We start from the raw sequence: 27,927 nt of genomic DNA, 5'->3' as shown, positions 1-27,927 counted from the left end.
GTATATACGGTAACATTTCGTTCTTGGATCAAAGGGATGAACTTCGGTCTGTAAATGAGGTCAGTTTAACCACTTAAAGGAGAAGTCCAGCCTGAGCTTTTTAGGCTGGGCTTCTCCTATGGGTCACAGGAGTGCAATTCGTTTTGTACTCTTGTGACTCGTTTTCAGTGGAGAGCGGTCTGAAGTCCACTCTCCGCTGATGTCACTGGAATCCAGACTTCGGAAGTCTGGATCCGCCAGCTGCCTGGACTGATGGCAATCTCAGCCTCTCTGCAAGCCGCTGAGACAGCTGCTCCCCACCCTTCCACAGCTCAGCGCTCCAATGAGCGTGGAGGAGAAGAGCAGGAGAGATGCTGACTGACAGTCAGTAGCTCTCCGCTCGGGGGGGTAAGAGAACCGAGCCATCGGTGATGTTCGGTGGCTCGGTTCTTGTGAAGAGGTGGTGAGGGAGAGATGCAGCATCGGTCTGATGCTGCATCCACCTAGGTAAGTATGAATCTAAAAAAAAAAAAAAAACATACTTCACTTTTAAAGACTTGGGCCTCTTTCAGACGGACGATCAGGTCCGCCTGTCAGTTTTTTAGGCGGACCTGAGCGGACCCTCCATAGACATCTATGGAGCGTCGGATGTCAGCGGTGACATGTCCGCTGACATCCGACCCGCTCCGATCCGAAAAAGTGTAACGGAGGAAAAACCTACTTTTCCATCCGTTATCGGATCGGTGACGACGGACTCTACGGTCTGTCGTCATCCGATCCCCCATAGGGGAGAGCGGCACTGTGACAGGTTGCGACGGACCTGTCATCTGCCTGCTCAGCGGGGATCCACGGAGCGATCCCCGCTGAGCAAATGGATGTTCACGGGGCGGATCATCTCGGATCCGTCTCGTATGAAAGGACCTTAAACCTTTTTCTGACACTTTTTGCTTACAAGTTAAAATCAGTATTTTTTGCTAGAAAATTACTTGGAACCCCCAAACATCATATACCTTAGACCCTTTGTTCAGTATTTAGTAGAAGCACCCTTTTGATCTAATACAGCCATGAGTCTTTTTGGGAAAGATGCAACAAGTTTTTCACACCTGGATTTAGGGATCCTCTGCCATTCCTCCTTGCAGATCCTCTCTAGTTCTGTCAGGTTGGATGGTAAACGTTGGTGGGCAGCCATTTTTAGGTCTCTCCAGAGATGCTCAATTGGGTTTAAGTCAGGGCTCTGGCTGGGCCTTTCAAGAACAGTCACGAAGTTGTTGTGAACCAACTCCTTCGTTATTTTAGCTGTGTGCTTAGGGTCATTGTCTTGTTGGAAGGTAAACCTTCGGCCCAGTCTGAGGTCCTGAGCACTCTGGAGAAGGTTTTCGTCCAGGATATCCCTGTACTTGGCCGCATTCACCTTTCCCTCGATTGCAACCAGTCGTCCTGTCCCTGCAGCTGAAAAACACCCCCACAGCATGATGCTGCCACCACCACGCTTCACTGTTGGGACTGTATTGGACAGGTGATGAGCAGTGCCTGGTTTTCTCCACACATACCGCTTAGAATTAAGGCCAAAAAGTTCTATCTTGGTCTCATCAGACCAGAGAATCTTATTTTTCACCATCTTGGAGTCCTTTGGGTGTTTTTTTAGCAAACTCCATGCGGGCTTTCATGTGTCTTGGACTGTGGAGAGGTATCCGTCGGCCACTCTGCCATAAAGCCCCAACTGGTGGAGGGCTGCAGTGATGATTGACTTTCTACAACTTTCTCCCTTCTCCCGACTGCATCTCTGGAGCTCAGCGACAGTGATCTTTGGGTTCTTCCCAGCTCTAGGAAGGGTTCTGGTCGTCCCAACGTCTTTAAGGATTATGGAGGCCACTGTGCTCTTAGGAACCTTAAGTGCAGCAGAAATTTTTTTGTAACCTTGGCCAGATCTGTGCCTTGCCACAATTCTGTCTCTGAGCTCTTCAGGCAGTTCCTTTGACCTCATGATTCTTATTTTCTCTGACATGCACTGTAAGGTCTTATATAGACAGGTGTGTGGCTTTCCTAATCAAGTCCAATTAGTATAATCAAACACAGCTGGACTCAAATGAAGGTGTAGAACCATCTCAAGGATGATCAGAAATGGACAGCACCTGAGTTAACTATAGTGTATATAGAGTGTCACAGCAAAGGGTCTGAATATTTAGGACCATGTTATATTTCAGTTTTTCTTTTTTAATAAATCTGCAAAAATGTCAACAATTATGTGTTTTTCTGTGAATATGGGGTGCTGTGTGTACATTAATGAGGAAAAAAAATAAACGTAACCAGTTCAGATCCGCGCTATAGCCGAATGACGGCTACAGCGTGGACCTGCTTTGCTGGGACTACGTCTATTGACGTAGTCTCGTGCCCGAGCGGCCTGTACGCCCCTTGCAGGGCACGCGCGGCACGCTCTGTGATCCAGCGAGTCTGAGACTCGCTGGATCACAGATCGGAATAAGGGGTCCCGAGTAAGGGATCCCGACCCCTTACCACGTGATCAGCTGTCAGCCAATGACAGCTGATCATGTGATGTCATGTCATGTGATGATCATGTGGAGTAAGGGATCCCGACCCCTTACCACGTGATCTGTCAGCCAATGACAGCTGATCATGTGATGTCAACAGATCCGGTAATCGGCTAATTTTTCTCCTTGCGCTGACAGCATGAGGAGAAAAAAAAAAAGCGATCACAGGCAACTGTGAGAGGGACATCAGTCCCGATCACGGCAAGCTGCCCCCAGATCATCAGTGCCCACCTGTGCCCCCTGCCAGTGCCACTTAGCAATAGGCAACAGTGCTGCCTACCAGTGCCCACCAGCACCACCCATCAGTGCCCACAGTGCCGCCCATCAGTGCCCACAATCAGTGCCTCAACAACAGTGCTGCACATCAGTGCCACCTATCAGTGCCCATCAGTGTCACCTACCAGTGCCCATCAGTGCCCATCAGTGCCACCTATCGGTGCCCATCAGTGCCATCTATCAGTGGTACCTATCAGTGCCCATCAGTGCCACCCATCCGTGCCACACATCAGTGCCCCCCATCAGTGCCACCCATCCGTGCCACCCATTAGGGCCCATCAGTACCATCTTATCAGTGGCCATCAGTGCCGCCTTATCTGTGCCCATCAGTACTTCCTTATCTGTCCCCATCAGTGCCACCTTATCTGTGCCTATCAGTGCCACCTTAACTGTGCCTATCAGTGCCCATCAGTGCAGCCTATCAGTGCCCACCAGTGCAGCCTATCAGTGCCCACCAGTGCCGCCTCATCAGCCCATATCAATGAAGGAGAAAAATTAGCTGTTTGCAAAATTTTATAACAAACTACTAAACATGATTTTTTTTTCAAAATTTTCCATTTTTTTTTGTTTGTTTAGCAAAAAATAAAAATTCCAGCTGTAATTAAATACCACCAAAAGAAAGCGCTATTTGTGGGAAAAAAATACCCAAATTTTATTTGGGTACAATATTGTATGACCACGCAATTGTCATTCAAAGTGTGTCAGCGCTGAAAGCTGAAAATTGGTCTGGGCAGGAGGCGGGTTTAAGTGCCCAGTAAGCAAGTGGTTATATGATTTTAGTAAATGGTTGCAATATAACAAAGAGTGAAAAATTTAAGGGGGTCTGAATACTTTCCGTCCCCTATATATATATATATATATATATATATATATATATATATATATATATATTAGCAGAGATCCTAGAGAATAAAATGGCGAATGTTTCAATATTTTATGTCACACTGTATTTGCGCAGTGGTCTTTCAGACGCAATTATTTGGACAAAATTCACTGTAATGAATTAAAAAAAAAACTATACAAAAAAATTGGGCTAATTTTACTGTTTAATGTGAAAGATGATGAAAGATGATGTTATGCCGAGAGAATCGTGATCTTTATTCTAAGCAAAAAAATTGATTCTCATTTTAGCCAGGATCGTGCATCTCTACTTCAGAGTATCAACTCTTGAGGTCAAGCAGAATTTAGCCAATCCACAGAATCTAGAAATAATTATATAAGAACTTTAATTGTTATTGCAAAGGAAAAAAACACTCCATTGTTGCTTTTGTTACTCCTGTCCACTGACGCCGAAAAGGCTTTTGACAGAATGGACTGGGACTTTCTTAGCGAAACCCTAAAGTGTGTAGGGTTGCCCACATCTAGTTGATCTTGAATAGTTGCCCTTTATTCCACTCCATCAACCACTGTTAGAATCAATGGTTTTGAATGCAACCCACTAGCCATTCACAATGGCACCCTCTTTCCCCATTGATTTTTGTGCTCACGCTAGAACCATTTCTGCAACACATAAGGTGAAACCTGACCTTTAGGGGACTACAAACTAGTGGCTACTATCACAAGGTTGTAGCCTCTTTTTTACATCAATGGCCCTCCCACTTCAATTCTGACTCTTTTGAAGGAGCTCTGTACATATGGCTCCCTGTCCAATTTTGAAGTGAACTTGCAAAATTCGGAAACCCTCACTGTATCCCTTTCTGCTTCTGTGCTTCCTTCCCTAAACCAGGTTTCCCATATTGTTGAGTCACACAGACCATTCAATATTTAGGAACCAAAATTTCTTTGAATCTTAACCTTCTCCTCAAACTGAACTATATGCCATTACTAGCCTCTCTAAATGTTGACCTGAAGAAGTGGAAAACACTGACCTTCTCTTGGTTTGTAGGTGTAATGTTCTAAAAATGAACATAATGCCTCACCTCTTATACCTTTTTCAAAATTACCTATCAGCATCCTCAAGCCTTCATCAGATCGGTATGGGAGGTGTTTGTCAAATTTATATGGCTTATATAGGGTTAAGCATCCTGTAATAACAGAGTTATCCTACTAAGATCCAAACTCAGGGAAAGGATGGGATTCCCAGATCCTGCCATGTACTATACAGCAGTGCAAATGACGAGAGTAATGGACTGGTGCAGTCATGCATTTCAAAAATGATGGGTGTCTCTGGGAATAAGTTTAGGAACATATGGGGTAGGCGGCTCTATTGAGATCAATTTCAGCTCTCCGACGAATATCTCCACAATGCATAGGCTCTCACACCCCTTGTATCACATTTTCCACATTTTGTCATGTTACAACCAAAAATTAAAATGTATTTTATTGGGATTTTTGTAATAGACTAACACAAAGTGGCACATAATTGTGAAGTGGAAGGAAAATGATAAATGGTTTTCCAAATGTTTTACAAATAAATATGTGAAAAGTGTGGCGTGCATTTGTATTCAGCCCCCCTCAATACTTTGTAGAACCACCTTTCACTGCAATTACAGCTGCAAGTCTTTTTTGGGTATGTCTCTACCAGATTTGCACATCTAGAGAGTGACATTTTGCCCATTCTTCTTTGCAAAATAGCTCAAGCTCTGTCAAATTGGATGGAGAGCATATGTGAACAGCAATTTTCAAGTCCTAAAACAGATTCTCAATTGAATTTAGGTCTGGACTTTGACTGGGCTATTCTAACACATGAATATGCTTTGCTCTAAACTATTCCATTGTAGCTCTGGCTGTAGGTTTAGGGTTATTGTCCTGCTGGAAGGTGAACTTCCACCCCAGTCAAGTCTTTTGCAGACTCTTAACAGGTTTTTGTCTAAGAATGCCCTGTATTTGGCCCCATCACTCTTCCTATCAACTCTGACTAGCTTCCCTGTCCCTGCTGATGAAAAGCATGCCCACAACATTATTGTGCCACCACCACGTTTCATGGTGGGGGTGATGTGCTCAGGGTGATGTGTCTGTTTTTCGACACATAGCATTTTGCTTTTATGCCAAAAAGTTAAATGTTGGTCTCATCTGACCAGAGCACCTTCTTCCACATGTGTCCCTCAGAGGGCACTTCTTATGGCTTTTTTTCAGCAATGGCTTTCTTCTTGCCACTCTTCCATAAAGGCTAGATTTGTGAAGTACACGACTAATAGTTGTCCTGTGGACGGATTCTCCCACCTGAGCTGTGGATCTCTGCAGTTCTTCCAGAGTAACCATGGGCCTCTTTGCTGCTTCTCTGATTAATGTTCTCCTTGCCCGGCCTGTAAGTTTAGGTGGACGGCCATGTCTTGGTAGATTTGCAGTTGTGCCATACTCTTTCTATTTTCAGATGATGGATTGAACAGTGCTCCATGAGATGTTCAAAGCTTGGGATATGTTTTTATAGCATAACCCTGCTTTAGGCTGGCTTCACACATATGCGAATTGGATGTGGCTTACACCACATCCAATTCGCAGAACATTTGAAAATATATTCTTTTCAATGGGTCTGGGTCACATATGTGCGTTGCATCAGCACTCCGCATTGCACAAAAACGTGTGCGTTTTCTAGGCAGTGCGGTGCGAATTGCAGGCACATAATCTTTAATGGGAACACATCTGATTCACAGGACAGGAATTCCCCCCTCCTACACCTCCCCCCTCTCCCTGGTCAGCTGATCCGCAGCTACAACAAACTGCTGAATGAATAATTTTTATCTTTGCAGGGAAACTGGAGCTGCAATTCACATCGGACTAGTGTGAACTCAGCCTCAAGCTTTACCACAATGTTATCCCTGACCTGTCTGGTGTGTTCCTTGGCCTTCATGATGCTGTTTGCTCACTAAGGTTCTCTAACAAACCTCTGAGGGCTTCACGGGACAGCTGTATTTATACTGAGATTAAATTACACTCAGGTGGACTCTATTTACTAATTAGGTGACTTCTGAAGGCAGTTGGTTCCACTAGATTTTAGGTAGGGGTATCAGAGTAAAGGGGTCTGAATACAAATACACACCACAATTTTCAGATCTTTATTTGTGAAAAATTTGGAAAACCATTTATCATTTTCCTTCCACTTCACAATAATGTACCACTTTGTGTTAGTCTATCACATAAAATCCCAATAAAATACATTTATGTTTTTGGTTCCAACGTGGCAAAATGTGGACAATTTGAAAGGGTATGAATACTTTTTCAAGGCACTGTATGTCATTGCTTATCACCAGATATAATGTATCTTATCAACACGTTCAATCTGGATGTCAGTCTTTAATAAAATAGAAAATGGCTGTCATTGTGACCATGTTGCAATCATGGGACAAACATGGCTATGTTATTTGCAGTAGCTCAGTGAAAAGTCCCCACTGGGATAGAAAAAAAATCCCCTTGGGGATCAATTGGAGATATCCTGAATGCCTGTAGATGGCCTATCAACCATGGTTTGAAAAGTACTCCAATCATTTTTTAAAAGGGTGGTAGTCTGTTGCCTGTGTGAAAGAGACCTAAAAAAAGTACATTTAGTGGGGTCGTTTAAAAGGGGCTGAGCACGTTCAGTTTGGTAAGTGAATTTTTACTTAGCTTAGTGTATGGGCTGAAGATAGGTGACATTCACTATGCAAAGAATGCCTAATTATGTGCAAGGAAAGAAAAAAAAAGGATTTTGTAATCTTATTTGAATTAATGATTGGGGTAAGCACAGCATCACTTTGCTAAGTAAACATCCTATGCTCCCTTAAGAGCTGCTCCAGTCAAATTTTTAAAATAAAATTTAGCAGATTGCCATAAATGTAAATCAAAATAATAAGCCACCAGGATCCTCAGCTTGCACATCAATGTACATATTCTAAATCATGAAAAAAAATCAATAAACTCCACTTAAATTGTTATGGTATAGTAAAAAAATTGTTGTTCTCTTCTATTTTTATATAGATGTTGCTGTGGTGGACATGAGCGACGTAGGAAGACAACCCTCTCTTTTTTACCATCTTGGAGTTCGAGAAAGTTTTGACATGGCAAATAATGTTATTATTTATCATGATACAGACCCTGATACATCATTATCCCTCAAGGTAATAAATAATTCATTAAAGTGATTGTAAAGGCTTGTTTAAAAAATAAAATACTTACCTGCTCAATGCAGTTGGTTTTGAACAGAGCAGCCCAGATCCTCCTGTTCTTGGGTCCCTCTTTGCTGCTCCTGGCCCCTCCCTCCTTTGAGTGCCCCTCAGCCAGCATCTTGCTACAGGGGGCACCCAAGCCGAGTCAGAGCTCCGTGTATCCATTCAGAGATGGAGCCCTGAACTAGCCCCACCCCCTCTCTCCCATGATTGGCTGACTGACTTTGATTGACAGCTGCGGGAGCCAATGGCGTCGCTGCTCTGTCTCACGAAGAGTGTCCTGGTTGGCTGAGGTAATTGTGGACTTCACTGGAGAGAGAAGGGACTCAGGTAGGTAATTAGGGGGGTGCTGGGGGGGCTGCTACACACAGAAGGTGTTTTATCTTAATGCATAGAATGCATTAAGATAAAACACCTTCTGCCTTTACAACTCCTTTAAGTCTTATGACAGCTCTTCTCAACCAGAGTTCTAGGGTTCCTCCAGTGCTTGCTGGGGGTTTTTTGAGTTATGGCATATTGACCTCCCATTTGAAGGTGCCTGCATAGTTCCAGGGCCAACACCACTTGGCAAAACCAGCAGCATGACACGATTGTTATTTTAAGCTGAATGTAGGAGTGACATTCTAACCACAACTTCAAGGTGGCATTCTTCCTACTAATCACCAATATAGGAGGCGTTTCTTCATTGACTTACACTAAATCCGTTTTAGGGATGTGCACACCGGGAATCGCAAGGCAATTCATATGACGTTCTATGCGGTGCAATTTCAACCTATTAATTTTGAATGGGCTGAAATTGGCACCGCACCAAAAGTAGTGCATGCAGTACTTGGAAACTCACTGCAACCAGATCGCATCTGTACTCTACCATGAGATTCAGTGAGGGCAAATGCACTGTGTTTGAAACCTGGGTTTGGAGTGTCATTAACTTAAAGTTCACCTTTTGTAACATCCCCTTCTCGGTGCCCTGTTTTGACAGTGAGCTGGGAATTTGTGAATGTGAAAACTACAAGTACCGTCAGTCTTTACGGTTGTAGTTCTCAGTGAACTGCCAGTGAGCACTGTTTAGCACTCTAGGTAGTACATTGAGTCTTCCTGTCAGAGTGTAACTGCCTGTTCATACAAGGTACAAGCAGACAGCTTACAAAGACTATCTGCAGTGCACCCACCATCTGCTGATCGAAGGTGCAATGCTTTGCGGGCTCATAGTAAAAAAAATAAGAAATGCACATTTTTTTACCTGCAAAAAAGACATGCATTTAAATAATATTATTTTTACAAAGGTGAACTTATACTTTAATATTGAAACCCGCTGCAGATCGCAACTGCAGTGCGTTTTAAATGCCATGTGGGAAACGCGCATGAAACATGAGTTTCACACACCACGTTCTGGGTTAAACTGGCCCTTAGTGAGGGTCCTGTCACATGGGCGTCATCAAACACTGATGAATACGGATTCAGTTTGCACATCCGTATTCAGTTCAGTTCACATCAGCTTGCACTTCGGTTCAGTTCAGTTTAAATCAATTTACATCTGTTTTTGCACCTTTTTTTTTTTTTTTTTCTTCCGTTGTTGCAGAAATTATTCATAGGTGATAAAAATATAAACAAAAAATGTTTATTGCCTAAAAACAGACACAAACAGAATGGACGTAAATGGACGGTATCCGTTTACATCAGTTTACATCCCTTCAGATCTGTCCAAGCTGAAGAGGATGCAGTCTTGTTCCATTTAAAAATAAGAACCTGAATAGACTCGGATTTAGGCGGTTGTAAATAGATGACCATTCTTTTACATCCGCCCACCCATAGACATACATTATGGTTCACCAAAACCACACCAGTAGTAAAATTGCGCTTGCTCCAAATGGTAAGCCGCTAACACCGCAAATAGAATAATTGCCAAACAAATCAATAGAAACCAAAACGTGTAGCGCTGAATGAAAGACACACCTTCAAACTAATGAGGTGAAGAGCTAGTGCTCTAAATACAATTTAACCAAAAAAGAAGAACACAGATAAAATGTCCATCATTGGAAGAGATTGAATATAAATAAAAGTCCGTGAGCATAGAGACTCTACTAGTCACCACTTGTGAGTGATGTGTAAAGTACCATCACCAGCGTATAGCCATAAAAGTCTTAGAAAGATGATGCACAGCTGGTTCCTAAGTAGTCCCACATATATATGTTGAATAATGCGTGGATGGACCAACTCTTAAACATCACACCACAGTGTCTAAAAAATGTGCAATTCCCTCAGCCAGTGAAGATGGGGGCTTACCGGAGGGTTTGAACCCAGGACAATATATACTGTGAGGGTCAAACCGGCTTTTGTTGCTCACTAGCAATAGGGGGAAGACCTTGACAGCCTGAAGATGAAAGGATCACAGGGGGCTTCAAAGACGTGTCTTATCCAAATGTAACGATGGATCTCCCCACATATGGCTCATACAGGATAGAAAAAGGGCCACATAGTGTGATACCGTAAACAACGTATTTTATTGTAAAAAGAAATACACTTACATTTTAAGATGATAAAAAGCGATTGTACATAAAAAGAAGGCGGCAGTGGAATCCTCCCGACGCGTTTCGTCTAACAAGACTTCGTCCAGGGGTACCCTCCACTGCAGCCTGACTCCCTAATATAGGTACTGTAATCCTCATGATGTGACTCCAGCCCATTCAATTCCGTAGATTGGCACTTCCGGGTTGCCCAAAATGGCGGACCCACGTGCGTTCCAAGCCTCAATTTCATGGGTGTACTATGCGTTCCACCTCCCAGTGTTGTGGCCCAATATTCCCAATATACCAAATATTAATAAGGTTCCTATGAGTATAGAGTAACAAGGGTGATCTTAAATTATATGTCCGCTTATATCTGGTGCTAAAAGTATTGATTGTCTCCTAGTATGTACAGAGACGAATCCCGGCAAATCCCGCGATATGACGTCATGACGTCACGACGCGGGAACGGAAGTGCGCTTCTATGAGCCTCGTTCTAAAATGGCTTGCGTTCCAACAGTGGTTGGCCGGAAGTTCTCAGTGCGGAAGCATGTTGAGATAAGCCTCGATCTAAAATAGCTTGCGTTCCAGTTTTGGTAGGTTAACCGGAAGCGTGCGTTCCACCGCGCGCCATACAACCGGCAAGTGCAGCTTCACACGCTTAAAGATGTATCGACACAATTACTCATAAGAGAGACACATATTTTTATTTTTTGTTCAGTTTAAAAAATGAAAATACATGTTAAGGCACTTCAACTGCTCGGTCCTAATAACTATGGGAAATAATGAGAGTTAACCCAAATATGTCCCCATATATATGGGTGTATGTTCTCTATATTCCCGTTTTAATAAATTGAAATCATAGATAATCTGGACAAAAAATCTGGCTATATAGATAGCCGGGTGAACATAACCAGGTTATATATAAAATATGTGAAATTTGAAAATATAAAACGCTGCATATGTATGTAACACATACAGCATCCTAAGTACAGGGAATTCAATGAACTTGATTCACATAGGTATACATAATTCACATCTGTGGTTACTATCCAATATAGAACCTACTTACAATCGAAACATACAGATGTACCAGCAAACCATAGACTCTATACCCTATGATTGATCTAGAAAAGCGTTGACATCTATCTCCACATTTAGCCCTAAAGGCCATTTTAGAACGAGGCTCATAGAAGCGCACTTCCGTTCCCGCGTCGTGACGTCATGACGTCATATCGCGGGATTTGCCGGGATTCGTCTCCGTACATACTAGGAGACAATCAATACTTTTAGCACCAGATATAAGCGGACATATAATTTAAGATCACCCTTGTTACACTATACTAATAGGAACCTTATTAATATTTGGTATATTGGGAATATTGGGCCACAACACTGGGAGGTGGAACGCATAGTACACCCATGAAATTGAGGCTTGGAACGCACGCGGGTCCGCCATTTTGGGCAACCCGGAAGTGCCAATCTACGGAATTGAATGGGCTGGAGTCACATCATGAGGATTACAGTACCTATATTAGGGAGTAAGGCTGCAGTGGAGGGTACCCCTGGACGAAGTCTTGTTAGATGAAACGCATCGGGAGGATTCCACTGCCGCCTTCTTTTTATGTACAAGCGCTTTTTATCATCTTAAAATGTAAGTGTATTTCTTTTTACAATAAAATACGTTGTTTACGGTATCACACTATGTGGCCCTTTTTCTATCCTGTATGAGCCATATGTGGGGAGATCCATCGTTACATTTGGAGAAGACACGTCTTTGAAGCCCCCTGTGATCCCTTCATCTTCAGGCTGTCAAGGTCTTCCCCCTATTGCTAGTGAGCAATAAAAGCCGGTTTGACCCTCACAGTATATACTGTCCTGGGTTCAAACCCTCCGGTAAGCCCCCATCTTCACTGGCTGAGGGAATTGCACATTTTTTAGACACTGTGGTGTGATGTTTAAGAGTTGGTCCATCCACGCATTATTCAACATATATATGTGGGACTACTTAGGAACCAGCTGTGCATCATCTTTCTAAGACTTTTATGGCTATACTCTGGTGATGGTACTTTACACATCACTCACAAGTGGTGACTAGTAGAGTCTCTATGCTCACAGACTTTTATTTATTCAATCTCTTCCAATGATGGACATTTTATCTGTGTTCTTCTTTTTTGGTTAAATTGTATTTAGAGCACTAGCTCTTCACCTCATTAGTTTGAAGGTGTGTCTTTCATTCAGCGATACACGTTTTGGTTTCTATACATTATGGTTCAGTCTGGATCCGTTTGAAAAACTGACAGATGGATCAAGACTGAACGCCTGTGTGACAGGCCCCTAAGTGTTCATCAAGACCTGAAGATTATTTTGAGGGGGAATGGGGGGGGGTCCTTCTGAGGTAAAATGGTTGAGGAAGGTGTAACGATATCACGTACGGGACATGAAAAGCTGTAGCTAGCTGCCATCTTGTGTGGAAGTAGCCATGACAGTTTGGCTAACCATGTAACCTCACCGAGAAATCTGAACTCCCTCCTCCCTCCTTCCTTGTCTTAGGAATTCAAAGCTTTTTAAGTTCAACAGAAAAGGTTATCTCAACAGAGAAAACAGAACCAGGTTAGGTCAGTAGAAAACATTTGTTGTAAGGGCAGTGTTCAGGCCTGTCGTAAAACTGTCACCCTCCCCATTCAGAGACCTAACAGGCCCCGGTTGTAAATTGTCTGAATACACCTCCAACTTATAAGTATGAAATTTCAGCATGTGTTCCTAACTTCTGACTTAGTAATAGCACAGCCATAATCTGGACATATTTAGTTTCCTCAGATAATATGGAACGTTTCAAGTCCAGACACCCCTATGTCAGGTCATATGGGAAACCCCTGGGACCACTTATTCCTCCAAAGCAGGCTATACATTATAGAGATGGCATGTTTAGACTTGTTTTGAAGGAAATCTCAAGTTGAATAATAATATGGCTATTTGGAGTCTGTAAACACTATAGATGCAGATATATGAATATGTATTACAAAATCTACCTGGGACGTGGTCATGAGTGTAGACACCTCCCAGCAACCAACCCCTAAACCAGATGACCAGACGATTGGTTACTGGTCACTGTCAACACCCCCTTTGATTTGACAGAAAACAGGAGATGCCAAGACAACGGGCAGTTCTCCTTTTACCATCCAAGAAGAAACATCTGCCAAGTCAAGAACCGATTACCTAGCTCATCGATCGAACTCTGATCAACCCTTGGACATTAATTGCAAGTATTCTTTCTTCCCAATTCTACCTTATTGCTTTGTGGCTGTATATTGTCTTTATCTTTGAAACATCTTTTTTCTGTAAATATTTTATTTGCACCAACCTTGACCTTTTCATAATAAACTCTTATGTTGAAAAGTGTTAACCTTGTCTCTAAAGCTCTTAATGCAAGCTATAAAACGAACCTGCCTCTTGAAGGGCGCTACTGTTGTAGAGTAAGACTCTGAGCAGACCTGTCTGTGGTGGCAGTGTGTGTGGCAGACGCTTATTCTAAAATTATAATTGGTATTGCTAAAATTACGAGTCTCCCCCGGCTCGGTCTTTTAAACGGGGGTGGTTGCAGTTAAAGGGTTAATTGTGTAATTAGCCCAGTGACAATCACTCTCAGGCTGCTTGCACCTAGATTGTGGTCCCGCAATCTGGAAAATCTTTGTGCTGGGCGCAGCTGAGAGTGGCATTGTTACGTAAGTGACAGCGTGGTGTGAGGTTGGCCGGTCTTTCGTTGCAAGTTAGCGAGGAGGGCAGGGATCTGACACCCACGTTTGTCACAGAAGGATGCCTTAAGCCTCGTACACACGGTACGATTGTTGGCAGGGGATTGTCTGTTGACAGACTGTTGTCCTAAAATCTTACCGTTTTACTTTCCTTTTGAAGATTGTTGTCCAACTTTCGCCCAACAAATGTTGAATGACAGTCTAGTAAATTTTTGGTGGACAATGGGTTGACGTCAGATTTTCGTATGATCAGTACACAAATCCGTCACACAAAAATCGAAAGTACAAACACGCATGCTCGGAATCAGTGCTCACCAAACACAAAATTAGCAGAAGGGGCCCAAAGGGTGGTGCTCAAGAGCTGAAATACCTTGTAGTACGTCACTACGTTTGTGTTTGTTGCACGACAATTGTGTACCGTTAGTATGCAAGACAAGATCGTGGCACACGCCCTTTTGACAAAAATCAGACACTCGGTTGGCCAACAATTGTACCGTGTGCACGAGGCTTTATAGTGTAAATCATTTTAGATCCTGGTCATTAACAGACTTGACCACTCTAAATTAAAGTGGTTCTAAAGGCAAGACATTTTTTTACCTTAATGCATTCCCTGCAAAAATGTCCCAGTAGTTTTATCATACCCCCACCTCCCTATATAGTTACCTGAGTCCAATCTCAATCCAGTGCTGTGCCCGTCTGCAGTGGTGCTGGTCTCTGTTCCTCTCCTCATAGGTCACAGAGGCAGTAGCGGAAGCCATTGGCTCCTGCTGCTGTCAACCAAATCCTATGAGGATGGAGAAGGGGGCAGGACTGCTCCGTGCTGTGTGTGTCTTTGGACGCTGAGCGCACCCGCACATGTGCACCCACATATATCTTGTGGGGGAACACATAGAAGAGTTGGAGCTGAGAGCGCCAGAGGGCGACCCCAGAAGAGGAGGTTCAGGGCCACTCTGTGCAATACCATTGCACAGAGCAGGTAAGTATACCATGTTTAATAATTTAGAAAAACATATTAAGCCTTAATAACTGCTTTAAGGTCACATTTCAACATTCTGGATGGTCACCAGCTTAACCAAGCTGTCATGATATATAGGGGACTGTACCAGGAGCTAGACAAGGAGTGATTCCACATGCTGGTGTGACTCCAGTGCAATTGCATTTTCTATCAATGCCATATTCACACAGTAACTAGATGTGAGACCTGTTTAGACTATCATACAGGATCCTTTAGATGTACCTTGGGCTGAGCGGTGTTGTCACCCAATCACACTTTTTGGGGGAGATTTACTAGAACTGGAGCACTCAGAATCTGGGGCAGCTGTGCATGGTAGCCAATCAACTTATAACTTTGGCTTCTTCAATTAAGCTTTTAGAATAAAACATGGAAGCTGATTGGTTTCTATGCAGAGCTGCACCAAATTTTGCACTCTCTAGTTTTAGTAAATCATCCCCTTATGTATAAAATTCTGGTGAGAAGAGACGGGGGCCAGGTGTCAACATTAATCAGTAAAGAAAATCTACCAATGTCACAGACAATAGGAGCTGGGCAACACAGATTATTTTGAGATCTCTTCTCTGGAATCTTTAACTTTTTGGACGCTAGAGAATGATAAAGTTGAAAATTGTGAAATCTGCCCTCAAGTGGAGTGGTAAAAAGCAGGAAGAATGCTCATTCAATGTCTTATTTCAATTTGATAAACTATGATTGTGTAAATCTCACTGCCCCTCTAATCAGTATGTAATTACTTAGTACTTTGTGGAGTGAAGGAGGCTGGAGCAGTTGTCCATGGAAATTATTGTTGTTCTTTTCTCTTAGCCATGACAGAAATCAGAATTTATGGCAGTAATCATTTAATTAACGATTTAATGTATTTTATTGTAGGATATGGTGGCCCAGAAGAACACTGTGAGTATTAAACTTTTTTTTATTTCTTATATACTGTGTGTTACTTTTATGCATCGTGTATTATATTATTTTCTTTTTCTCTGTGTCATTTTTGGTCTTTATTTGTATGCATGTAAGCATATTCATATTAGTCAGTACTATCTTCAAATAATTCCTTTTATCTAACACTCACTGGCTTACTCTTTAACCGCTTGCGGACTGCCCCATGTAAATTTACTGCGGCAGGGCGGCTGCTCTGTGGCAGATCACATACCTAGTAGGCAATCTGACACTTCCAGGTCTGGGGCTCGCGTGTGCGCCGCGGCGACCAACTCCTGCTGAGATTATACACTTGATGTCCACCGGTGCCCACCAATTACACAGTAAAGAGGCAGAACGTCAATCTGCCTGTAAACAAGGCAGATTGTTGTTCTGTCAGAGGAGAAGGTACTAATCATGTGTTTCTGCTTAGCAGGAACCCGGATCTTTGCCTTCCCCTAGTCAAAGCACCACCCCCACAGTTAGTAAGCATAACTTAAGCATACATTTAACCCGTTGATCGCCCCTGATGTTAACCCTTTCCCATTCATGTCATTAGTAAAGTGACAGTGCATATTTTTTAGCACTGATCACTGTATTAGTGTTCATGGTCCCCAAAAAGTGTCAAAAGTGTCAGTTAGGTGTCTGATTTGTCCGCTACAATATCGAAGTCCCGCTAAAAGGCGCTGATCGCCGCCATTACTAGTAAAAAAAATAAAAAAATAATATCCCATAGTTTGTAGACGCTATAACTTTTGTGCAAACCAATCAATATACGCTTATTGGGATTTTTTTTACCACAAGTATGTAGCAGAATACATATTGGCCTAAATTGATGAAGAAATTAGATTTTTTACATTTTTTTTATTGGTATTGGTTATGTTTTATAGCAGAAAGTAAAAAATATTTTTTTTTTTTTCAAAATTGTCTTTTTTTGTTTATAGTGCAAAAAATAAAAACCACAGAGGTGATCAAATACCACCAAAAGAAAGCTCTATTTGTGGAAAAAAAGGACAAACATTTTATTTTGGTACAGCTTCACACGGCCGTGCAATTGTTAACCACTTCCCGCCCGCCGTATGCAGAATGACGGCCGGAATGTGGTTCTGTTATCCTGACTGGGCATCATATGACATCCAGCAGGATAACATGTCGGCGCGCATCCGAGGTGCTGCGTGTCAGTCTGACACCCCGCATCTCCGATCGTGATAAGCTTCTTACGACGTGATCAGCTGTGACCAGTCACAGCTGATCATTGCGTGAACCAGGAAGTTGCCGGTAAACGGCATTTCTCGGTTCGCGCTGACAGGGAGAGCCGATCGGCGTCTCTCCCTGTCAGAGGGGGGTCTGTGTTGATAATCAGCACATTGATTATCAGCACAGCCCCCTCAGATGTGCCACAACACCTTTTAAAATGTGCCCATAAGCTGTCAGTCAGTGCCCCATAAAAACACAGCTCACAGTGCCAATCAGTGCCAGTCAGTGCCCATCTCAGTGCCCAGCAGTAAAACCTGTCAGTACCTCAACATCAGTGCTGCCCATCAGTGCGACCTGTCAGTGCCTATCAGTACCGTCTATCTGCCAATCAGTGCCGCCTGTTAGTGCCCATCACAGCTGCCTGTCAGTGTCCATCAGTACCGCTAGTTAGTGCCTATCAGTGCCGCCTATCAGTGCCCATCAGTGCTGCATATGAGTGCCGCCTATTGGTGCCCATCAGTGCTGCATATCAGTGCCGCCTATCAGTGCCCATCAATTCTACATAGTGCATCCTCATCAGTGCCCATCAGTGCCACCTGATCAGTGCCAACTCATCAGTGCCCATCAGTGGCGCCTCATCAGTTCCCGTCAGTGAAGGAGAAAACAACATTTTATAACCGAAACGAAGAAAAACTTTTTTTTTTTTTCAAAAATTTTGTTCTTTTTTAGTTTGGTTAGCAAAAAATAAAAACCACAGAGGTGATCAAATACCACCAAAAGAAAGCTCTATTTGTGGGAACAAAATTATAAAAATTTAGTTTGGGTACAGTGTAGCATGACCGTGCAACTGTCATTCAAAGTGCGACAGAGCTGAAAGCTGAAAATTGTCCTGGGCGGGAAGGGGCGAAAGTGCCTGGTATTGAAGTGGTTAAAGTAAAAAAATGGCCTGGTCAGGAAGGGGGGGGGTAAACCTTCTGGAGCTGAAGTGGTTAAACCAGAGGCCAAAATGCAAAGTGATATAGAGTAGGCCATAGAAACTAACCAGAATTCATCATACATAGATCTGAAAAAAAGAAACTGAAATTGGATTTGTCGAAAAAATATGATACTCCTTGTTGTACCTCATCTTCCTTTCTCTTTCTTTCTTGTACCGACTGAAGCTGACCATACGCAGCTAGATATTTGTTGGTCAATTCAGACAGTTTTACCAAGCAGCTGAAGAAGCTGCCTGGAGGAGGATCAAAACATCCATTCCAGTTGAAGGTGCATAACTACTAGTAGCTATATCTTTTTTTTTACTGTGGAAGAACAATGGCTACAACATTTGGCCAACAAGTCAAATCAAGAAATATAATACACAGTATGTTAGTATAAGTTGAGAGAGACCTAGCAGTGCTGGGTCTCGTGGTGTACAATAGGAAACATTTGAATGAATGGCGGTCAGACTAGTAAGTAGAAAGCAAAAGGAAGAGAAGGATGCCTCCATTTTTAGATTAACACGTACAATTCAATTTAAGGGAGGTGTGGAATGTCAATTGGAGGATCATTGGCTAGAAGGCTGAGTAGATATCATTGAGCATGTTGAAAGCATTGCATTATAGAGTTTCCACTGGCAAGGTTTGAATGAAAGATTCCCAAATGTTGAAGAAATTTTAAATCCGTAATTCCTTATGATGGTAGGTCTTCACCCATCCATGTGAAAACTGTAGCATAATTTACCATAAATAAATAGTAGTTGGTTCTGGGTAGCTCCACTTATGTAAAATAGTCTTCCATGCCACGGGATAAGATAGTAAGCAGTTGCTTGCAGCCCCTTTAATGCCAGGGAAATTAATTAGGCCAAAAAGAGCCCATTCGGGATATCTTTTTATACTTTTTGTAGTGTGTTAAATCTACTACACATACACCCAGAGACATGAAACTAAATATGTCCCGCTCATGGTCCTGGACCTCTGTGTCATGTTATGTTACTAGTTGTTATAACCATTCTCAGCCCAACGATATTAGCAGTGACGCCAGTGATATGCTCAGCTAAAAAGATTGGTCAGTGGTCACAATTCATAAAATTCTGTTTGCGATCTGTAAATATAGATAGCTGATTATTGAGACAATGCCAAGAAATAAGAAACAGGAGTTATACCTGTCAAATAAAATAGGAGTACAAAAAATTTAGAAGCTTAAAGTGCACTCAATTTCAAGGATTGCCACCTCATTAGCCACTTACAGGCTGATGGATTCTCATCTGCCTCTTCACTATTCTGGTTTGGTTATATTGTAATTATCATCCAGGGTACAGTCACTTGACTGTAGTAACTGTATGGTTTATCCAAAGCTTCACACTGGCTAGAATATAAGGATTCAGAATGTTGCATTATGCCATACCAACAAGATGGAGAACTTGGAGAGGATATCTATGACATAATATTTTATGGTGCTGAAGAGTATTGCTTATTTTATTGGTTTGATTTTTGTGCAGTTGATTTATTAAAACTGGAGAGTGCAAAATCTGGTGCAGCTGTGCATGATAGCCAATCAGCTTCTAACTTCAGCTTGTTCAATAAGCTTTGACAAAAAACCTGAAAGTGGATTGGTTTCTCCTGTAGGCAGAGCTGCACCACATTTTGCACTCTCCAGTTTTACTATATCATCCCCTGTTTGTATGTAAAAAATAACCTGTAAAGACAGGTGTGTGGGTGCTGCCATTTCTGACTTTTTAGGGCTTTTTCACACTGGCGGATTCTGCCAGCAGATCTGCCTGCTCAGCAGGGGATCTCTCCGCTGATCCCCACTGAGCAGGTGGATGGCAGGTCTGTGTCTGCTCCGTTGATGTAGAGCAGACACGGACACAGCTCGCTTTCCTCTATGGGTGGTCAGATGTAAACGGACCGTCTGCTATCCGATCCATGGATCCCCCTTTCGTCTGTTTGGTGGAAAGGATCAGATGTCAGTGGGTGTCAACGGACACATCCGCAGCTCTATAGAGGGCAATGGATGGTCCGCCCATGTGAAACTGGCCTTAAACGTGCCACCTCCAGGGCTGCAATGTTGATCCTGGCTTCCATGCCTAGCCATTAAGCTTTGAACAGCCACTGATGAGTTGGAAACTCTGACCAGTATGTGAATCACAAAGGATAGGCAGAATTATAAAAATCATAGCGCTGGAACTTGCACTTACAAAAACATGTTAACGATGACAGCTCTCAACTGTCCTGACGGATTTCCTTTAAACATAACTGCGTTGGAAAGTTATAGCTAATACATGAAACCTAGAGCAAAGAAGTGAAGGCATGGACAAAAACTACCTCTTAGATATAATTTGTCAGGATGTCATGGAAATGGTCCCACTTATCCTTTGCACCCAAGACCCAATGGTTCTTACAGGAAAAAGCTAACTTTAATGCAGTTGTCCATTAAACTTATATGGCCTTTTAGTGCTGATTTGCAAGAGTATTTGAGGTTTTAATCTGAATACAGTTTGTAAAGTATTTGCGACAAATGTGAAAAACAGTTTTGTAATTTTAATTGGGAGGGTATGGAACAGTATACCCTTAAAATGTGCATTAAGGGCACACAGAAGCTACATTGTTCTCAACACCTGACTTCATTTTTGGCAACAAAGTCTTTGCATGTCTCTTATGCCAAAAAAAAAAAAAAGTAAAAACAATCTTAAACTTTAAATTGATTTAAAACTGATATACGTACCTATACATCCACCCCTCACCAAATCCAGAATTTTCTCTCCAGCCAGTCATAGTACAGGTCACGTGGTTGTTCCCAGGCTCTGTGCTCCCTGTTCCTGAGGGCTGATAATGGATAATTTATATAGCTTCTGAATTCTTAAGTGTTTGTTTACATCCGTACATTGGGAGTTTTCAACTAGTGCATAAAAAGTACATAAATGCCCATGGGGAATGGTCAACATATCGCAATGTATTGTTAGTGCAGAAATACATTTAATACAAGTTGGATAGATGGCTGTGTTTTTTACAGATGTGACAGATGTGGAACGCAAATTCTTAAACAAGGAATAAACACTTTATTTTTGGATAGATGCTTTGGCAATGATGTATGAATATTTCCCAAACATTATTCTTTTATTGAGGGTTTGAATGTGGGAATCGTTTGATACACACAACTATCTCTGTGCCCAGAAGTTTCATTTAGGCCCCTTTCACACTTGTGCGACGTCAAAGTCGCGCGATTTTGCAGCGATTCCACCGCCACGATTTTGACAAGACAGTCGTACTACTGTGGATCTGACTTTGCCCTGCGACTTAAAGTCTAACTTCAATGAACAGGGATCCGACTTTGATCCCCAACAATACTAGGCACTGTCTGGTATGAATCTTTAGGGGGAACTCCACGCATAATGTAAAATAAACAAAAAACGGCATGGGTTCCCCCTCCAAGAGCACACCAGGTCCTTTGGTCTGGCATGGATTTTAAGGGGAACCCCCAAAATCCATATCCAAGCACACAGCCCGGCAGGTCAGGAAAGGTAGTGGGGACGAACAAGCCCCCCCCACGAACCGTACCAGGCCGCATGCCCTCAACATGGGGGGATGGGTGCTTTGGGGTAGGGGGACCTCTGCGCCCCCCACCCCAAAGCACCTTGTCCCCATGTTGATGAGGACAAGGGCCTCTTCCCAACAATCCTGGCCGAGGGTTGTCGGGGTCTGTGTGTGGGTGCTTATTAGAATCTTAACTAGGGGGCCCCCAGATCCCTGCCCCCCACCGTATGTGAATGAGTATAGGGTACATTGTACCCCTACCCATTCACCTAAAAAAAAGTGTCAAAAATAAAACACAGTACACATGTTTCTAAAGTAATTTAATAGGCAGCTCCGGGGTTTCTTCTGACTTCTTCTCCCTTCTTCGGCTCTTCTGCCTCCTCCGCTGATGTCTTCTGCCTCTGCCGGTTCATCTCCCTTCTCCGGGTCTTCTCCGCTCTCCGCGGTCTTCTAGCCCTTTCCAGTTCTTTTCCCTCTGTCCACTGTCTTTTGCCTCTGCCAGGTCTTCTTTGCTATCTTCTCGCTCTTTTGCTGGGTCTTCTCCGCTGCCTTCTTCCTCTGTTCTTCTTCCGATGTTAACTCGACCCTCTCTCCCGCTCTAATGCTGGGTGCGCGGTGTGTCACTACTTATATTGGCATGGGGCGGGGTCACCGGAGGGTGGGTAAACTCTGATGCACAGAAGCATTAGCATTTACACATGTACAGGGGTGTACAGCCATTCACTCTATGGCCAGCTGTTTACTCCACCTGCGGAACCTTGAGCATGAGAAAATTACCTTAAGCATTATTTATACCTGCAAACGTCCATGTGCATGAGGCTTTAATTAGTCCTTCACAAGAAATGTAACTTCTGTATGATTCTTAATGCTTCTTACTATTTATAGCAGATTGAAAGGAAAAATGTAATGGGAGAAGTATGGAAGCTACAGTTGCTGCCCACTTCCCTATGACTTACTCACCCATAAAAAGTATAGGGATTTGGAAATCTTATCTCTTACATTTCTTTTCTGCATGCTTGTTTCAGGCTTGTAAGTAAGAAGTGTTGAAGTCAGGCACATCCAGGTTATTAGTTTGTTTTAGTGGGGCCAGCAATAGCAGCTTACATGTTTCTGTCATGGCAGGTATATGCTAATTATCAAGGAATAAAATGAATCGAGCCATAGCACGTACAGTGGGGATGTTTAGTAAAATTAGTAAAATTCCATTTTACTAAAGTAAAATCACTGAATCTAGCATTAGAAAATTAGAGTTTGTTGCTATAAGTAACTGCAATGTGCACATAAATTAAGCTCCGGTCGCTGGTTATTATTTAGTATTATTTGTAATGAGCAAAAAAGATTCTTTTTTGAACACAGGCCAGCTCTAACATTCATGAACCACTGCCAAAAAAAATGATTTGTAGATAACTTTTTCCCACATCACATTATTGTATTTAATCTCAATTATGAGGTTTTAATTGGGGAAAATCTGAAGAAGCTTACTGAGTTGAAAACTAAAATTAGAACGTCAATTATTTAGTGAATGGCATTTAGCAGTGTCTGATGCTGACATAAAATAGTAATAAGTACTTGATCACTTAAAATAAATTTGTCTCTTTTGGTGTTGAGATCTTAGCACTGTTTTTAGTGCAGCACGTGTGCTTTTGGTACTGAGACTTTTGGTGGCCAAATACGGTTAGCACAGACTTATAGGGGTTATTATGGTGTTAAAGCTACTCTATCAGTAAGTTTAGCAAATTAAAGTAAGCCCAGCCTGTAAAAAAAGGTACATACTTGCAGCTAGATCTTAAAAGACTTGTTGCTGATCTCCTGCCACTGTCCCTATCTGACACTTCTTCATGTTACAAATACCCGCTTCCCTGCCGCTTGCTGTCCCCTCATGTAGAAGGCAACAGAAGGATCCACAGTGCAAAGTGGGAGAGCAGGTATTCGACACACACACACAAGTGTCGCATGTCTGCAGAAGCTGGCTGATAATTTTCAAATCAGCAATGTGGTGAAGTTTTAAGACACAGGCTGTCAGAAAGGTATTTACTTCCTTTTTTACAGACTGCGCTTATTCTAATTGTTGCACTTCTTGATGGGGTCAAGAATGTAATTCTCCAGGATAGGAGAAAGTGACATCAGAGTGACATATTCTCTTCTTTAAAGTATTGTAGGATTAGATGAACAGGATAGGATAGGATTGGCTAGTGTACAGTGCCTTTCAAAAGAATTCACCCCCCTTGGCATTTTTCATGTTTTGTTGCCTCACAACCTGGATTGTTTGAGGATTTGCATCATTTAACCACTTGCCGCCCGCCCTATTACCAAATGACGGCGGAAAAGTGGTTTGATATTCCTGACCGGACGTCATATGATGTGATCAGGATATCGAGCAACACCGATCTAGGTAAAGAGTCTCTGACGGAGACTCTTTACCACGTGATCAGCCGTGTCCAATCACGGCTGATCACGATGTAAATAGAAAGAGCCGGTGATCGGCTTTTCCACACTCGTGTCTGACAGACGCGAGTAGAGGAGAGCTATCGGCTGCTCTCCTGACAGGGGGGTCTGTGCTGATGGTTTATCAGCACAGCCCCCCCTCGGATCCCGCCCAGGACCACCAGGGAGGCTGCCCAGGACCACCAGGAAAGCCATCCACACTGGACCACCAGGTATGCCCCTAGACCCCCAGGGAAATACCACTATGTGCCCAGGCAGCTGCAAATCTGTGCCCAGGCAGCTGCAAATCTGTGCCCAGGCAGCTGCCAATCAGTGCCCAGGCAGCTGCCAATCAGTGCCCACTCCAATGCCTACCACTTCCAGTGCCACCAGGGATGCCTATCAGTGCCTCATATCAGGGCCGCGTATCAGTGCCCATCAGTGCCACGTATCAGTGCCCATCAGTGCCGCCTATCAGTGCCCATCAGTGCCGCCTATCAGTGCCGCCTATCAGTGCCACCCTAGCAGTGCCCAGCAGTGCCGCCTTTCAGTGCCCATCAGTGTCGTCTATCAGTGCGCATCAGTGCCAACCAGTACCACCCAGTTCCACCCATGAGTGCCCATCAGTGCCGCCTATCAATGCCCATCAGTGCTGCATATAAGTGCCACCCATCAGTGCCGCCTACCAGTGCCCATCAGTGCCGCATATCAGTGCCCATCGTCAGTTGCTGTCAGTGCCCGCTCATTGGTGCCACCTCATTGGTGCCGCCGTATCAGTGCCTGTCAGTGCCGCCTTATCAGTGCCCATCAGTGAAAGGGAAAACTTACTTATTTACAAATTTTTAACAGAAACAAAAGCAAAACTTTTATTTTTTTCTAAGTTTTCGGTCTTTTTTTATTTGTTTAGCAAAAAATAAAAACTGCAGAGGTGATCAAATACCGCCAAAAGAAAGCTCTATTTGTGGGAACAAAATGATAAAAATTTAGTTTGGGTACAGTGTTGGATGACCGCGCAATTGTCATTCAAACTGCGACAGCGCTGAAAGCTGGTCTGAGCAGGAAGGTGTATAAGTGCCCTGTATTGAAATGGTTAATTTACAGAACATACTCACAACTTTGAAGAATTTTTTTTTTATTGTGAAGCAAACAACAAATAGGACAAAAAAACAGGATAAGTCAATGTGCATAACTATTCACCCCCTAAAGTCAATACTTTGTAGAGCCACCTTTTGCAGCTATCACAGCTCCAAGTCACTTTGGATAAGTCTCTATGAACTTGCCACAACTTACCACTGGGATTTTTGCCCATTCCTCATTGCAAAACTGCTCCAGCTCCTTCCAGTTGGATAGTCTGCGCTTGTGAACAGCAATTTTTAAGTCTGACCACAGATTTGCTATTGGATTGAGGTCTGGGCTTTGACTAGGCCATTCCAAAACATTTACTTACATGTTTCCCCTTAAACCACTCAAGTGTTGCTTTAGCAATGTGTTTGGGGTCATTGTCCTGCTGGAAGGTGAACCTCCATCCTAACCTGAAATCACACACAGAGTGATACAGGTTATGCTCAAGAATATCCCTGTATTTAGCACCATCCATCTTTCCCTCAACTCTGACCAGTTTCCCAGTCCCGACTGCTGAAAAACATCCCCACAACATGATGCTGCCACCACCATGTTTCACTGTGGGGATGGTGTTCTTTGGGTGATGTGATGTGTTGGGTTTGCGCAAGACATAGCGTTTTCTTTGATGGCCAAAAAGTTCAATTTTAGTCTCATCAGACCAGAGCACCTTCCTCCATACATTTTGGGAGTCTCCCACATGCCTTTTTGCAAACTCAAAACGTGCCATTTTGTTTTTTGCTGAGAGCAATGGCTTTCTTCTGGCCACTCTGCCATAAAGCCCAACTCTATGGAGCATACGGCTTATTGTCGTCCTATGTACAGATACTCCACTCTCTGCTGTGGAACTCTGCAGCTCCTCCAGGGTTACCTTAGGTCTCTGTGCTGCCTCTCTGATTAATGCCCTCCTTGCCCGGTCTGTGAGTTTTGGTGTGCGGCCATCTCTTGGCAGGTTTGCTGTTGTGCCATGTTCTTTCAATTTGATTATGATAGATTTGATGGTGCTCCCAGGGATCATCAAAGATTTGGATATTTTTTTATAACCTAACCCTGACTTGTACTTGCAGTGTTTGGTTAGTGGTGCCTCTTGCTTAGGTGTTGCAGCCTCTGGGGCCTTTCAAAAAGGTGTGTATATGTAATGACAGATCATGTGACACTTAGATTGCACACAGGTGGACATCATTTCACTAATTATGTGACTTCTGAAGGTAATTGGTTGCACCAGAGCTTTTTATGGGCGTCATAACAAAGGGGGTGAATACATACGCACATGCCAATTATCATTTTTTATTTCTAAAAAACAGTTTAATGTATATATTTTTCTAATTTTACTTCACCAACTAAGACTATTGTGTTCAGATCCATCACGTATAATTCAGATTAAAAAAAACATTGAACTAAAGGCTGTAATGTAACAAAATAGGTAAAAAGCCAAGGAGGGTGAATACTTTTGCAAGACACTGTATACTGTATATCTCCTGATACATACAGAAATAAGATGGCTTAGCAGAGGACTAGTTATCAGTGTTTGAGCTGAAAGAGGAATTAAAGAAGTACTTTCAAGAAAATAGTAGGTCAGATTTTACTTTTTGATGTGAAGATGAAAAATAGCTGCAGGAACTTGTCTATTTAGCTGACATCCCGGTTCTCGCTCTGTCACGAGCGATCGCGGGTGCCCAGCGGTCATCGCGCCCGCTGGGCACTCGCATTGGCTCCGGACACACGCTGCATGCGCACGCCCCTAGTGGCCAAAAAGCGAATCGACTTTGACTTGCCCAGCCGAGCCAACCTGCCACAGTGAAACTGCGGCGGCTGGTCCGGAAGTGGTTAAAGTCCCATATCATCCCCTCCAAGAGCTTGCATACTATTGATGTTAGGCTAACTGGTCTGTAATTCCCAGGGATGTATTTTAGCCCTTTTTAAATATTGGTGTTACATTGGCTTTTCTTCAATCAGCTGGTACCATTCCAGTCAGAAGACTGTCAGTATAAATTAGGAACAATGGTCTGGAAATTACTTGACTGTGTTCCCTAAGGACCCTTGGGTGCAAGCCATCTGGTCCCGGTGACTTATTAATGTAAGGTTTTCCAAGTCTATTTCTAATTCTGTCCTCTGTTAGCCATGAGGGTGCTTTCTGAGATGTGCCATGAGGATAAACACTGTAGTTTTGGTTACTGAAGCCCCCCCGATTCCCTTGTGAAGACTGAGGAAAAGAACAAATTTAATACCGTCACCATCTCCCCATCCTTTGTAACCAGATTTCCTTCCTCATTCTTTATGGGGCCAATATGGTCTGTCCTCCCTTTTTTACTGTTTATATACTTAAAATAATTTCTTGGGTTTTTTTTTGCTCCCCTCAGCTTTGTGTCTTTCGTGTTCTATCTTAGCCACCCTAATTGCACCCTTACATTTCTTGTTGCATTCTTTGTAAAGTCTGAATGCCGTTGATGATCCCTCAGCCTTGTATTTCTTGAAGGCCTTCTCCTTTGCTTTTATATGCATTTTTACATTGGAGTTAAGCCATCCAGGAATTTTGTTCGCTCTTTTAAATTTATTTCCCAATGGAATGCACTGGCTAATGCCCTTATTTAATATGCTCTTAAAGCAA

The 27,927-nt window shown here is 42.9% G+C and overlaps 1 protein-coding gene across 1 annotated transcript in view; it reads left to right on the top strand.

The window, feature by feature from the left end:
• The window catches only part of MAP3K15 (mitogen-activated protein kinase kinase kinase 15), a 268,377-nt gene that overhangs the window by 74,933 nt on the left and 165,517 nt on the right, over window positions 1-27,927 (top strand). The window contains exons 2-3 of the mRNA XM_073616468.1: window positions 7,698-7,837; window positions 16,027-16,050. Of these exons, the coding sequence (XP_073472569.1) occupies window positions 7,698-7,837; window positions 16,027-16,050 (164 nt within the window). The remainder of the gene's footprint in view (window positions 1-7,697; window positions 7,838-16,026; window positions 16,051-27,927) is intronic.

This window comes from Aquarana catesbeiana, linkage group LG02, assembly GCF_042186555.1.
Source record: "Aquarana catesbeiana isolate 2022-GZ linkage group LG02, ASM4218655v1, whole genome shotgun sequence".
Lineage (NCBI taxonomy): Eukaryota > Metazoa > Chordata > Amphibia > Anura > Ranidae > Aquarana > Aquarana catesbeiana.
The sequence above is the reverse complement of the archived record's forward strand: the minus strand, read 5'-3'. Positions and strand labels throughout refer to the sequence as shown.